This window comes from Haemaphysalis longicornis, unplaced genomic scaffold, assembly GCF_048455015.1.
Source record: "Haemaphysalis longicornis isolate Haplotype H1 unplaced genomic scaffold, Haemaphysalis longicornis Haplotype H1 scaffold_6, whole genome shotgun sequence".
NCBI lineage: Eukaryota > Metazoa > Arthropoda > Arachnida > Ixodida > Ixodidae > Haemaphysalis > Haemaphysalis longicornis.
In genome coordinates, this window is record NW_027526407.1 from 188,573,326 (window position 1) to 188,588,556 (window position 15,231).

At 50.3% G+C, this 15,231-nt stretch overlaps 1 protein-coding gene across 2 annotated transcripts in view; it reads right to left on the reverse strand.

Moving 5' to 3' along the window:
• Nucleotides 1–371: 371 nt before the first annotated feature.
• LOC144142121 (uncharacterized) overlaps nucleotides 372–15,231 on the reverse strand; it is a 38,563-nt gene continuing 23,703 nt past the window's right edge. Inside the window, exons 1-2 of one of the 2 annotated variants that reach the window (XM_077673525.1) lie at nucleotides 7,573–8,059; nucleotides 372–1,821 (exon numbers count right to left, since the gene is read on the reverse strand). In XM_077673525.1, the coding sequence (XP_077529651.1) occupies nucleotides 967–1,821; nucleotides 7,573–7,968 (1,251 nt within the window). In that variant the 5' untranslated portion in view covers nucleotides 7,969–8,059 and the 3' untranslated portion in view covers nucleotides 372–966. Of the gene's footprint in view, nucleotides 1,822–7,572; nucleotides 8,060–15,231 lie in introns of those variants that run through there. The other variant, XM_077673526.1, reaches the window with a different exon arrangement.

Below are 15,231 nucleotides of genomic sequence, written 5' to 3' on the forward strand. Positions count from 1 at the left end.
CAAGGTTGTCACTCACAATACTTATACACAGACTTTTGAAAGGCTGCCGTGGTGTGGTGTACAAGATGGCTGTCTACATTGCGCGATGTAAAAACTAAAATTCCACGAACGGTGGTGTATTTTAGGTCGCTTGTGACGCAATGCACGCAAAGTTTTTTTTTTAAGGGAATCGGTCACTGTATATACGGAAGCAAACGTTTTAGAAAAGTAGCAAAGAGTTGCATCTTTTACATCGCTGCCGACTAAGCGTGTATAAATCAGTCTTTATACTTCGAAAGCTAACGACGTCGTGCAGATAGGGAATCCAGGTTACTTTACACGACTTCGTGTGCATAACTTCAACCATTACGAAACACCAAGCAGTCCGAGCATCTACACCAGCTGACACTTCTTTACTATGCAGAGACACTCGTTGTGTAAGTACAGCAGTCCACACGAAACAAAAGTCATCAATCACTGGCTTTTCTTTCCTCACGAAGACGCCTCACCAAGACGCCCAACGACGAGGTCCCTGGGGCGCCCGTCTTGTCCACGTGACCTTTCCAAGCCACACCACCGGTTAGTTCAGATAGTCCGGAACTGTTACAATGTCCGCCTGTCCTGTGCCTTCCGGTAGCTCTGATGAAGTTACCTCGTCGGCGACTTTCACCATGAGTCTTTGCCCAATCACAACATCGTATTTGGCGAGTACCTAACTAAGGCCTTCTCCTTCCCTGGTGTCCCTTTAGTCTCGGCTGCCATAAAACCGGCAGGCTACTCCCAGGCTACACCTTCATGTGATGATGGATGCCATTAAGTATGGTTTGTTTTCACACGGTAGTTTGACGAGGCACTTACTATATCTTCTACGTTAGTTTTGCACATGAATCAATTGACAGAACAGCCAAGCTGCTGCGATTCCAGATCAGCTGGCGGTCATCCTCGCGTTAGGGCAGCTCGACCACACGCGAGTCTGACGAGGTGTTGTCAAGCTTCGTTCTGAAACTTCCAGACGATGTCCTTCTCAGAATGCTCCACCTCGGAGCTGTCGACACGTCTGGTTTCGTTAACGACTAGGTTAGGGGAATCGACTGGCCCCTTGCTGACCGTACCCGCGGAGAACCCTCCTCCATGAGGCGACAGTCGGCTACCGGTACTGTCGCTGCTACCAGCGCTCTGCTGAACGGTCGCGTTTGCTGTTAAGTGAGCAACTTCTGTCGTTTTTCCTTCTTTTCGCGCCTCCGAATTCCTCCCCACCCCTTTTTCCCGGCCAGTCGTGTTGGTTGTAAGGTTGGCAAGTATTGGCTTAAAATCTAAGCTTTGGCTGTAGTAGTTTTCCACGAACGTCTCGTTGCTGATGTCATCCGGAAGGCTCCCGTTCCTCAAGAGTTTCTCGGAAAACGACACGTTCGCCGCCTGCTGTTTAGCTAAAACCAGCTTCGGTGAAGCACTGCCCTTCCTGGTTGTACGTGGCAGCACCTTCTCGTTGCTGATGTCATCGGAAAGTCTCCGGTTCTTCGAGGTTTTCTTCGGCACCGTCACGTTCGTCGCCTGCTGTTTAGCTGTAACCAGCTTCGGTGGAGCACGGCCTTTCCTGGTTGTGCGTGAGTCAAGTCGTCTCGCGGAAGACCTGGTTGTGCGATTTGGCGCATTTTTCGTCGCTTTTTTCCTCTGCTTAATGCCGGAAGCGTGGTTAGTGTCAGTTGGACTCTTTGTTGTCTTGGAGCGGTGCGAGAGTCCTGTCCGTTCTCTGGGCATCCGCTTGGCCGATTTCACCCGCGCTGTCTTCCTGTTCAGCCGTTGTCTGGCCACGACGGCCACCTTCACAGCCGGGGTGTCCTCCTGCACAGAGGCGCGTGAGATGTAAGCAGCAGAAAATGAGCAAGTATCAGTCATGAAACAAACTGCAGTACAACTGGCAGCTGCTTAACCCTTCTCATGACCGGTGCTTATCGCCCAATACGTGACAACATTGCTGCAAATTGTAAGGTTGTCGAACACCCTACCAACTTACCTTCTTTCAAGTCATCATAACAATAGCGCACGTACGACTCGCACTGTAACGAGCAAGGGTTCACTTCGCACAACTCGCCAAAGTCTAAACCTTAAGCGTAATTTTATGCGGCGCCAGTATAAAGAAAGTCGTCTGTTTCGGCTTCGTCATGAAAAAACTTCGCTTCTCTTTTCACTTTCAGATCTGCGTTGTTAACGCTATACGATCACGGCACTTTCATAGTTTTCGTTTCCCGTTAAAAGCTTCAAGGTCGCTCGTTTCTGCCGACAGCGCTTTTTAGAGACAAATGCCCCTTCCAAATAGCAAACTTAATGTCATTCTCATAGAATGTCATTCGTTCAAAGTAGCCTTTGTTTGCTGCCACAAGAGAAAATGTAATGACATTCCAAGAAAACGCCATTAGAGTCTTAATGAGTTTGCGGAACCCATCCGACTGCGTTCTGCCAGCAAAACTATTATCCCGGCACCAGAAACTCGGTGGAAATGCCCACCCAAAAAAGATTACTAGAGCGTCAGTAACATTAAATACATTTACATGTGTATCATTTTTAGTCACTTATTTTTTTATTATAAACAAGCCAAATAGAGTTGTAAAAAAGAAAACTGCTTGTTTCGCTAACCAGGCCAGCCTCAGCCGGTGTGGTGGGTGCCAACGGCTATGTTTGTTTCTATTCACGCTGGTGCGACGGCAGCGCTTATTCGCGTTCATTAAGCTTATGCAACTTTGCATAAAATGCATTGAAAAGTGCAGTAAAGGTTTTTAGGCTCCCTTGGCTCAGTTTTCGCAAATATTGAAGCTCTTACTAAAATATTTTCTCTACGCAAGCTTTTACCCATCGCAACTGCCATAATTTGCAAATAATATTAATTTTGGACGTGTAACAGGGCACCAAGAAAATGGCATTAGGTCGTACGAAGGACATTCGATGGGAATGACTATATTTGCCGTGTGGCTGGAGTATTAAACACCCTGGCGCGGCGACACACGATCATCACCAAACGCTGGAAACGCGATGTATTCGTCAGACTGGTACAACAGGAACGATTAATTTAAACAACGTTGTCTCATGAGTTGTCACCGAAGCGGCACCAGTTACGAGATTTAAGACAGCCCAGCACTTGCTACAGCGACAGGTCGCTTTGATTAACTTCGGAATTTTGTTCACAAATCTGTATACCGCTCTTCATGTCGCACAGTTCAGGTTTTCAGGTTTTAATTAAAAATATTTGCATACAAGAAAGAACAATGGCAATTATTACAGAAGGAGGTTCCTGAGTTTACACTGCCGGTAGGACCTCCTGTGTCAAGGTGCAAAAAAAAACGCACACACAGATCAGTGAACCAACATTGGCAAAGATAGATAGAAAAACACATAATTCAATAGAACAAAATTAAACAGATATATGCAAAGAACGCGTGTTAGACGTTTCACGGACGTATACGCGAAACTTGTTTCACGTACGTAAGTTACCCGCGTGGCATGCCTGGCATATGTCGCGTGATGAAATCAAACCACTCTATCGTTATCCAGGACAGCGGCAGCCGGACAACGCTCACCGATGCTCACTCTCCGCAATATTTACGTTTCAAATTCCAGTTTTGGGAATTTGTGAACATCATAGCCCCTGATTCTTGGCCAATCCCCCAAGTGGGTATGTGCCACTAAGAAACGAAAAGATATTTTCTTGATCCGCTAGAAACGTGCACATGTAGCGCAGTAGCAGCGCACCGGGCTACTACTGTGAATACTTGGTTTAAATGCCAACCGATCTCACATGGGTCCTGTTATTATTTTTACAGCGCTGCCATTTTGTTGATGGGTCAGGAATAACTACAACTCTGACGTTTTTGTTCCCAGAATGGTGAACCTAAAACTATCGCTAAATAAGTCGGAACGAGTTATGTCCTCTAATGTGCAAAAAACTGAAGTCTGGAAAATCGTCAACAAAAAATTACGCCCGCCTCCCCTCGCTGGAACCCTGGTGTGATGCGACGCTGAGGGGGTTCAAGCGCAAGCGGAGAGCAACCGTCGACCGAAAGGCCGCCGGCGAGCGGCACACCGGTTATATGCGCAGCGCGCCCTAAGGAGAGGAGACCGCGGAGAGAGAGTACTGCACATGCGCAGCACCGCGCGCAGCGCCACCCACCGGCGGAGTGAGAGCGCGCTGGGTCGCACACGCTCTCACCTGGGCACGCACCTGCGCCAGTGCGTCTGCCGCGGCTATGACGCAACACAATCCAACACAATCCCCTTTAATCCAATCCAATCCAAATCCAATCCAATCCTAGTCAAGCCAAGCCAAGCCACGCCAATCCAATCCAATGCCCCTCGCGAGAGAGTGTTCACTATCGGAGAGGAGAGCGGGAGAGTGGCTGCGGACAACGGACGCACGCGGACAACAACGGACGCACGCAGGAAGGACAGGGCCGCCGACAAGAGATGCTCTGAGCGTCGCATCTAAAAACAAAACGGGAACAACAGTCGCGCGGATGCATTCAGAGGAAAATACACTGGCAATGACGAATGACTACACTCTAAAAAATAGCCTCTTTTGCGTTCACCACAACGCGCGAAAACAAATCAGCGTCACTAAACTGTGTTAATTTGGCAATGACGAGCCCGAGACTGCGATTTGAGTAAAAATAGAATCAGAGCAATGAGAACACGCCTTCCCTGCGCAAGTTCCATTTTCAAGGCGAAAGATTAATATGTTTCTAGAACGCGCGTTGTGAGGTTCAGAAATTAAGAAATCCTGCGCCCCCCCCCCCCCCCCGCTAATCGGAGAGGAAGGTTAACAACAAAGCTTTCTCGTGATGAATTCATTAGTTGGCCAATCCGACACTGCGAGTGTGCACTACTCTGGTGGTGCGCACCAGTAATAACCGCAGAAACTCTCGGGTACCACTTCGTTGTCGTAACGTTTGGGTTTGTGGCCCACGGCGCGAAAAGTCGGTACCTGCTTCTTGCCGTACAGTGAGTGCTTTTACGAGTGGATGCCGGTACAGGGTGTTCAACCTAAAAATGTGACGTTAGGCCGAACAACACAAACCCCAAAATTCGGGGTTAGGCCTAACGTATTCCATGTAACAGCCTTACTGCATGCGGAAGCAACGTCCCACATATCGTACGACGATCTGAGGGTAACGGCTGTCGACGTTCACGTCAAAAAATGGCGTTGAGCCTTTACACCTCGCACACCTGCGTCACCTCGTCTCTCTTCTGTGCATCAATTTTTAGCGGAGAGGCCCTAACTGAGCTGTCGCCAAGATTCCCATGTACGGAAGCGTCTTATTTTTTTTTTTTTTTGTAAACTTCCCGCATAATATTCATCATCATGTTAAAAATCTGTTTTTCGGGCAGTGCCTTTGGGTAGACTTACGACATCAGTGAGACACTGAAAAAAAAAGGCAGCTGAAGATTACTGTGCTTCCTAATGCGAAATTTGTGCGCAGCGCGAGCTGCAGTCTTCTCGGTCACAGCGCATACCTGCTGCGCATCAGGAATTGATAGCGTAATCAGCGAACGCACGGCGGCGCGCGCTACTCTGCCGTTATCTCGGAATGCGGCGCCGCCGAGCATGCTGTTCCGAATCGAGTTCGAACCTCCCGCGCAAATGTTACGTGGTTCGGATGATCGAGAAACGAACAATTGAGGAGCATCTGGCTAAAGTGTGAGGGAGAGGCAGCGAGAATGCGCCCTCCCCTCATACTTTCGTCAGACGCTCCTCCACTGTTTTTTTTCTGTTTTCGGTGTTTTGTTCGGTCACCCCCGCCCCCCTCGCGCCGCCGCCAAACCACTGTACCGGGTGCCAAAGAGCTGCGCGTTAAAACAATTTGCGGGAGCCGCGCGCCTACCGCAACTTAACTCCCCTCTCAAAGCGGCTCGCAGTGCACGTCCGGATGCGACCTGCCTCCTCCCGCGATGCCGTTTTGCTTTCCCGTCGCGCTCTGCGTCGCCCTTTCTTAGATCCCTCCTCCGACCCTCCTTTCCCAGTGTTCTCTTTCCTGGCGCGCGGTCCAGGGCTCACGCTCCGTGGCTCGCGCTATTTTCTGGCGCGCATCCCTCGCGCGCACAATGGCGTACACTGGATCGCACACTGTATGGCGAGCCGGGAATCGGGCGCACAGTGGTGCGCTATCCCTGGATCACTTTTAGCAGCGGAGCTGTTATAGCTCAAGTTGCAGACGTGGCAGGGCTCGCCTAAAAATCGGCGCAGAAGAGTGGAGCGTAGGAAAATGTTAGGCCAAGAAGTGCGAGGCAAAGTGGCGACGAGGCAAGGCGCCGACGAGCAGGCGTGGGGATGAGTGCGTCTGGGATTGGCTGCGCCTAGTGATGACGTCATCTCTGACGTGCGGGTGTTTTCGTAGTTGAGAGGGACGGATGCACGTGCTCGGAGGAAACAGTGTCCGAGCAACCTATAAGATGAGCGGACCAACAAAAAGCCAAGTTAAAGGTAGCGAAGACGGCGCCCTCCGTTGTTCCCTTTCAACTGCGTAAATGGCCGATTTATTTATTTATTTAGTATTTTTGACTTCGTGTTACCTTGCAATGCGCGCATCTGAAGCGGAGGTTTAAGGCTTCCGCCTTAAGAACTTACTGCTGTGGGCTTGCAAGCTTAAAATTGTGAAGTAATTAATGCAAGGTGTCTGCGTTTTCACTGACTACGCACTCACCGACGCTGCCTTTTAATGTTTTGCTCTCGAGCTCCTATGGTATTCTAACGAACGACCTTTCCCATAGACTGAGCGGCTAGTTCAGAGATCGCACCTCCTGTACATAGCGTCGCTTCAATATAGTGATGCGCCACGAGGGCTAGGCAACGTCATAGGACTGCTACTTAAAAAAAGCACGAAGCATCCGTATAGAAGCCCACGCACACAAGTCGCTGCCTGAAAAAGTGAGCAATATTACAACAAACGCTCGTTACTACAAAGGCAGGAGATGGTGTCGCTTTAAGCGACAAATTGTTAAACGTGAAAATTTGTTCAAAACGAGTACGACGTGCTATCTATACACCGTATTGACAACAATGCGATTTCGTTTGAAGCGGGATCTCGTTATAACGGGATCTCCAGAGCTGAACTAATCGTATACGAACGACTTGAGTACTTTCCACCCACCTAGCATTCATTGGTCGAATATCTAGAGCCCTGTTGGTTTGGGATTATGAAACGTGCACCTAGCCTGTTGGTTTTGGGTATGTAATGTCCACCTCTGCTCCATAAATATATAGACTGTAAGCTTGGATTTCTAGTGATTTATATTACACTGGAATGCATATCTCAAAGCACAAGAAAAAGACACAGGGCACCGAACAGGCTCATTTCTGTTTGACTATGATGCACAGCGCAAAAGTGGAGGACAAGAGACAAGAGAGGGCACAGGACAGACACCTGTCCTGTAGCCCCTCTTGTCTCTTGTGGTATTTTTGCGCTGTGCATTAGACCTAGTCGAATAGAAATGTCCAATAAGGAGTATCCTATGCCCGCTTTCGTCTATCTCAGCCTTGTGTTCTGCGCTGCTCATTCTAGTCGAAGCATAACGACGTCGTCGTCCTCAATCACTCCGGCACCTTACCGACGTGTGGACGATGTCTTCGGTTGCGAAGCGTCCGTACGCGTCCAGCCGCGGACCCTCCGTCGCTTCGTCATCGTAAACCAGCGGCGCTTTTGCTTCGGTAGTTACGGCTCCAGTACTGGCGCCAGATGAATTTACCGGCAACACCGGGACTTTAGCGGCGCTCGAGGGCTGTTCCTCGGTAGCGTTCGCCGTGGCGTTCTTCGATCCGTCACCGGTGAGGACGAATATGGCGAAGGCCGCGGCCGCACCGCACACGCCCAGCACGAACACAACGCAGAGGCAGAGAAAAAGGCCCGACGCCCCGCCGCGTTTCTCGGGCTTCGTCGCGGTGCCTATGCTCGACATCGAGGACGCATCCTCCGCTTCCGATTCTTCCTCTTCGTCGTCCGCCATGAATGGGCCAGGGGAGGGCCTCCTGAGCGCACTATGGTGGGCGGCAAGCGGGGAGCATTATTCCAGACCCCTGCTTCCTCCTCTCGTGCTAGCCGGCTTCGACTGGGTGACGATGATGATAGTAGTGCGGGGATGATGATGATGATGCCAAAACTTTTAAGGAGGGCAAAAAAGGAGGCCATTTTCAGAAAAAAAAGTCCATATATTTACATCGTTTACACATTTCCATTTTGAACAGCCATCTCGATGCCTCGCATAGTTGTCTTCTACAGCATAAAAAAGAGGAACGGTTCCAACAATGGTGATGATGGTGATGGCGAAGGGCTTTCTTAACAAGCAAAACGACGCCAAATTCCATCACGCCTGCTGAGTAATTGAGCAACATACTCCCATTTCGTTTTAAGTGCGAATGCACTTTATAAGCGACCCCAAACCATCCACCGCCGGCGTCGGCGGCGTCGGCGTCCGCAGTGCTCCTCTATAAAGAAACAGCATCCGGCGCCAGGTTTCGATCCGCGGACTTTGCGGCCGCAGCGCGACGCTCTACCGACCAAGCCACGGACGCGACGTGATATGAGCGTTAGTGACGCGCCTTATATCTTTAACGCATTCAAACTACGTCGTCAGCGGCGTGCGTTGGCGACTCAGCGGCGTTATAGCGGCTTGATAACTGCGTGGTGTACACGTGATACTACAAACCCGATGGAAGAGATGGAAGAGAAGGCGGCGAGGCGGTGGGCTGCGGGGGCCGAGCGCAAGCGCCGCAAGCGGGCCGACAACCGTGCATTCGCACTTTCACATTCCCCCCCTCGGGGAAATGCGGGGGAATTTTTTATGTCGAAAGCTTTGAAACATAGAGCGGAAAAAGCGGAGAGGAAGTTAAGAAATTTTTCTAGCGGTATACACATCATCACCACTGCAACTCAAATCACCATCAATTCTTGCACTCCATCATCATTATCCACCGCGCTAGTATTGGAGGAGCGCGAGCCTAGCGCCCACAATAAATGCTGCGCCCTATCCAGCAGGACGTCTGGTGCCCTCTCTCTCTCTCTTGCCTGGAATGCGATGTACAACTGGCGAGTACCGGACGCATGTTTCCATTTGGAAGGAGGAAGCGTTTGAATGCTTGTCTGCACAGAGCACCCACGTGACATGTGTGATGTCACTGCGCGCTATCATTTGAGCGCCTGATAAAATGAACCCACCGTTCGGGCTCTGTGGCATCGATGTAGTACTGGCGGTGACGGCTTGGGTTCGAGCCCCAGCACGTCTGTCTCTTAGTTTCATTTTCATCGCTTAACTTCTTTTTCTAAATTTAATTTTTTTTCCCTAAACTCAAGCGCACGCATTGTTTTCGTTATCAATGCTGGTTTGGTATGTTTTAGGTCGCTTTAGGTTTGGGGCACAGCCAATGTCCACGTTGAATTACCGTTCTCCATCGCGCGAACAGACATGTCACGTGGGTGCTCTGTGCAGCGAAGCGTTTGGAAATGAGCCTCCCCGACATGATCCGATTACCACAATCGCCGCCTCTGTCACCGCCTCTTCCACGTCATCCCCGCTACCATCATACTAGCATCGGGGTTTCGACCTCTGGTTTCTGCAGGTCTAGTGCTGCTTTGAGCTGGCCAAGACTACCTCGCAGTCGATGATACACTGCCGCCTTTCGTGCCGTCTCTCCTGGCTTGTGCGGTGAATGTACCCACGGACAGCGTCGCTGCTCCCAGAGTTGCTCTACCGGCAAGAACATACGACCAGTTTTAAGACGGCCCTGTTCGAACGTACAGCCATGTCTGGGCGCTCCCGTATGTGGCACGTCCTGCCAACGGAGGAGCTCGGCGACCGGCGGAAAAGTCAACTGTTACGACACGTGGAGCAACTGCTTGGTCCTCGAGCACACTCCACGGACAACGCCCTCTGAGTGTCAACTTTTCCTTCGGCGTCGTTGGCCACTGCCTCCACAGCGTATTTGAATGCTCTCGCCGGGCTGTTACCGAAGGGAAGTTGCGAAGAGGAAGAGGGAATATTCCCCATTGATCCCGGTGTGCACCATCACAAATCATCACCAGGGCCGCGTCTCTGTCATCCCAAGGGATTATCATCATCGGTAGTTTGTTCCCCAGGGGAATATCGGATTAAGCGGCTTCGTTCTGACGGCTTCTTGTCATCGCGCCCCCTGCGGCTCATCCTTTTTACAGTTAAAAAGATGTGGCCAATGGCGCACTGCGTCATGGAAGGCCAACAGAACACGACGTTCTGAACGTGCCGTAGTGACAGGCGTTCTCTTGTGCGTTCCTTTGGCGCGGCCAACCCAATTCTTCACTTCAAGGCTTCGCCGTCAACATGCCCCTAATTCGCGCAACCTATTCAGGGGTTCGGCCAGTGGCAGAATCCGTTATTCTCATTGCCAATTCCCCTACCTCCGTTTGCAGTCACTTTAACATCTCCGCAAGCACACATGCTTTCGAAAGTCAAAGAGAAGGTATATTGACGCATACAAACATGACAAGAGACAACTTAAGTTCTTGTGCCTTTCTCTTTAAGATTTATTTTATTATGTGGCAAATTACTCACGGGAAAGGGAACACGAAAAACTCCGGCATAAACCTTTTGCGTTACTGGTAAGCTGATTCAAGGCGTCGAGCTGAAAAAAATAACAGTTCGTTTATGATTGGCTTGACTTCATTTCGTTCCGGTTGCAGTTCCAGTAAATCACGTGGTTAGCAACTTTCTTAAACCGGTTTTCTGAGTATAACTCATTCAGTAACCGACTCTGAAAAACATAAGGTTCAATAAGCCCATAAGGGGGAAAAAATGCGAGTATGGTTCGATCAAAGGATTGCTTGGTGCCAATAAAAGTAACGCAAATTTTAGCGTAAACTTTAGAAGATTAGGATAGATAATAGGGAAAACAAAAGAAGTATAAAATCAAATCGAGTCACAATTTCTTAATTTCATAATAGTGCACAAATTCATTGGAGTAGCATATAAAGCGGTCCCGGAGTGAAGCACTCCCGAGGGGACCTCTAGTCGCAGTTCACTGAATACTTTTTCGCCCAGCCGTTATGTCGGCACAGGGACAAGTTCCCATGATCAGCGGTCGCTGACGAAATCCACCGCCAAAAAAATCATGCGCTCCTTCGTCAAACGACGGCGATGGTTGAACACGAAGCTTCCACGTGACGGTTCTTTGGTTGTCTACGTTTTCCAAACCGCTTCGGCCATGTCAAAATGGAGCAATCGGATAGACGGAGGCTTATTACGCGAGGGACCCAGGGTGGAGTCCGGTCACGGTAAGCGTTTTTTTTTTTTCGCTACTCTATCTCTCCGCGCTGGCAACAAAGAGGCCACGCAACTCTCGTTCAGCACTAAGCACAGACTCGTCCACCACCACGAGATCACCAAACCGTATCGCCTGGCTCGCAGGACTCTCCCTCCACCCAGCGACAAGCTGGACAGAGCCCAGGCCGTAATCTTCCGACAACTGCAGACGGGAACCCTCCTTACGCCGCTACGTCTCTACAGAATATACCTGGATGCCTACCCGGACAGCAAGGGCAGGGTCTGCCGAAGGGATACGGCTACTCTAACGCACATGCTGTGGAATTGCAGCGAACACCCTGAAGCAAAGTCAGGAACCCTTCCGCCGCGTCCCGCAGCGACGCTGCCATCCTACGACCAAGGAGAATAACTCTGGGCCGTCCAGCAAGCCCAAGAGGCCACAACGAGGCCGGCTTCCGGCTCCCCGCATGTGGGGCAGAAGAAACCAAGCCAAGATGTCCCCTCGACGGAGACCTAGGCCCGGTTTACTGGCGTGCGCGCACTCGTACGCGAGTTTTGCAGGTAAATTATAAAGTTTATTCCACACCCCTCCACTATTTCGGGTATAGTCGAAACATGGCAAACAGCCACCTGTACCTGGGGAAGGGATCATTAGACCATTTTGTTACACCATAATGCTTAGAAACTCCGGCCCAAATTAACTATTTTGTGATAAATTGGGCCTCCTTCCGCGATGATTCGTTCAACACGGACTCTTTCTACACTCCTGGACCTTGTCTCTGCTATCAGTACGGTGAAGCGGGAAGCCACTCAAGAGTGGGTCACACTATCGCTTGTTCCGCATACTGCGTATGGGGGAAGGACTTACTCACCGCTATCGTAGTCAAGGCAAGCGGAAATGCCGATCGAATGAAACTGAACAAACACTACAATGTCCTTCGTGAATACCAAAAGACTCTACAAAATGAGCGATGGCGTCATCTTCGCCACCGCTTAGGTCAAGAACTAATTTTTCGAAGCCTAAGTGGCAAGAGAAAAAAAATGACACCACCTTCCCGCCAGGGAACCCTGAGTTGATGCGAAGCATCGCTGTGGTTCCGAAACGTTCACGAGATTGGGTATCCAAATAACGGAAAATGACGGAACTCCGGACGGCGCAGCGTGACTCAACCGAAGCAGCAACTGAGGGAGCGGCGCGCGGACCGGGTTTATTATATAGAGCAGATGGAGTGGAGAGGAGGAGATGAGAGAGGAGACGCGCATGCGCGCTTATCGCGCAGCTGCAGTGATGAGTAGCGCGCGCGTTAACGCACAGCTGGCGTGGAGAGTCATGGGAGTAGAGGAGCAGCGCGCGCGCTATCGCACAGCTGGCGTGGAGAGAGGGAGGGGAGGAGAAGTGCGCGCGCTATCGCACAGCTGGTGGGGAGAGGGGGAGAGTTGCGGACGGACGGACGACGGAGCCGAGAGCAAGAGATGCTTTGCATCTAAAACAAAACTTCCCATTCTTGAGGAAGCTATGCTTTTAGTCTGATTATCATGACGCTGAAAAGACCATTACCACAGCGCTTTTTCCTCGTGCAACTTCGAATTGACCTCACTTTGACTCTTTCCTATTACAAACAATCCAAACAATGAGGCATCACAGAACTTCAGATTTCCCTCAGTCAAGGCAAACCAAAAAATGGTTGAGGCTCAGATCCGCTAACCTTGGACATTCAAAGCAAAAGCTTGGCTTAGTCTGGTTGAGTCTTGGTTTCGCTTGGTTAACCTTTGATGTAGCTGTGTTGCCGACCCAAGCTCAAAGCCGTTCGGTCCCGTGCAATGCTCACAGAACGAGGCCCGGCCTCGCTTTCATTCTTGGCGAACACGGCGTTCCTCTATCCCGGCGACCGCGGCGCAAGATGAGCCACATAGCCCGAGACGACCCAGCGGCGCATGCCTGGGAGGCTGCGGGTTTGGTCGACTGCCTATCAACTGAGCAGCTACTGCCGTCGCTGTCGCCGCCGCTACGTGAGCAGAACGGCCGAAGACGGGGCCTTGTGCGCAGCGCCGACTGCGGGGCAAATCACGCGATGCGCTTTGGGGTGTGTGTCGCCGGGGGTGTGTCTCCGGTCAAAAGGTTACCGTGCACATCATCCGCGAAACCTCTGGACGAAAGTAATAAAGCTTTGCTTTCAAACCATCCCCCTGGTCACGACTCAGTCACATGGTAAAACCTGGGAAGTCTGCCGCATAATGGACAACAAATCCTCCTTGACACTCCGAATAAATCATGAGATACAGGCCAAGTTCCAGACCACCTTAAGACAATTCTCATTCATCCCGTACCAACGCCTAGTAAACATTCTCGATGACCGGAAAATCTGACCAATTTCTCTAACACCAACCATATGCAAATTGAGAGATCGCTTCATAATCTATTGCAACCCGATCTTGAAAGGACTTGGTGGTTCCACTCTGCACAGACGGGTTTTTGACCAAACCTCGGGACCCATGATTATCTGTGGTTACTGAGGAGAGTAATTATTCGCACCTCCCGAAAAGCACTTACCGGGTTTCGTACTTGCTCGAGACATGCACAAAGCTTTTGATAGTGTGAACCAAGAAGGCATCCTCAAAGAGCTTGCTCTAGCATTCCGAAGTCGCAAGGCTCAAGCTTGGACTCCAAATTTTCTACAACACAAACCCATACGACGTAGATTCCCAGGGCTCGACTCAACAACGTATACTATAGTATACCTCGACAGAGGGTTCCCTCAGGGGTCCATCCTTGTGCCTATTTTCTTCAACCTTGCCATGAATAGAGTAGCCCGACAACTAGAAACTGAATCATCTGCTCGGTTCGCCGTGTACGCTGACGACATTGTCGTCTGGGCGGAAGCGGTGGTCTGCCACCCCAAAGAAGAAATGGAAATTGTATTACCAGTTGCAATTCTTAGTCTGGGTCAGTCGTTATCTACCTTTAACCTGGAAATCTCGCCTCGTGAAACAATTTATCAGCATCAACAGCAGACGACACACGAATACGTCCCAAACTATCACTCTCTGCACCAATGATACTGACACCACGTCTAAAAATGGCCCTGAACGCCTGCTTGGTCTGCATCTTGGAAACTGTAATATCCCCCGTGGTTGGATTAGGCATCTCCGTACAACTTGGCGTGCCACGATGCACCTCGTCACTGGAATCTCAAACAAATACGGCGGTGCCCAACAAGCCTCATGCCAACCGCTAGCAAGAGCAGTGGCCCATACCCGCATTACATAAGCCTTCCCTATTTATCAGCTTACACCTCGACAACTCTAGGATTTCGAAGTTCTAAGCCTGTCCCTGATCCGTGCAATTACAAGCCTCCACCGCCATAGTCGGACTGACCTTCTCGACCAGGTCATGTCTTCCTCCGCTTCAAACATATAAAGAGACGAAGTCACGCTTTGGGAAACACCTAGAATGTTTACCGGAAGGGACAGGAGTCGCAAAATGGGACGAGCTAAACAGCATCTTCGATTAAGCTTTTTCCGGAGTCATTACTCCGTGGGGAAGCTCCTCCCCTCCCCAGGAGTAATGCGGCAACAATCCTGTCTACGTGCCAGTCATAAGGGCAGAGAATTTCTGGTTACAAAGATTTGCCCAAACAAGGCAGAATATGAAGTAGATATCTACACTGACGCATCTGTAGATGAAAACGTGGCGGCCCTGCTTAGCGGATATCGTCAAATTTCCAATGTGTATGGTCTTGTTGAAGAGGCTGAGCTCTTCAGCATCCTATGAGCTTTGCAACGTATACAAAACAATAACCTCATCTTCGGTCTCGACAATATAGAATTATCACTGACTCATACATTGCTCTTCGAGAACTAGGTCATCCCTTCTCATCAAGTTCGCCGGCCACTACAATACTTCGAACAATTCAATGATTACTCTGTGGCAATCTTCACGTCCGCGTGGTATGGACCCTGTCTCACACACTGGGGACT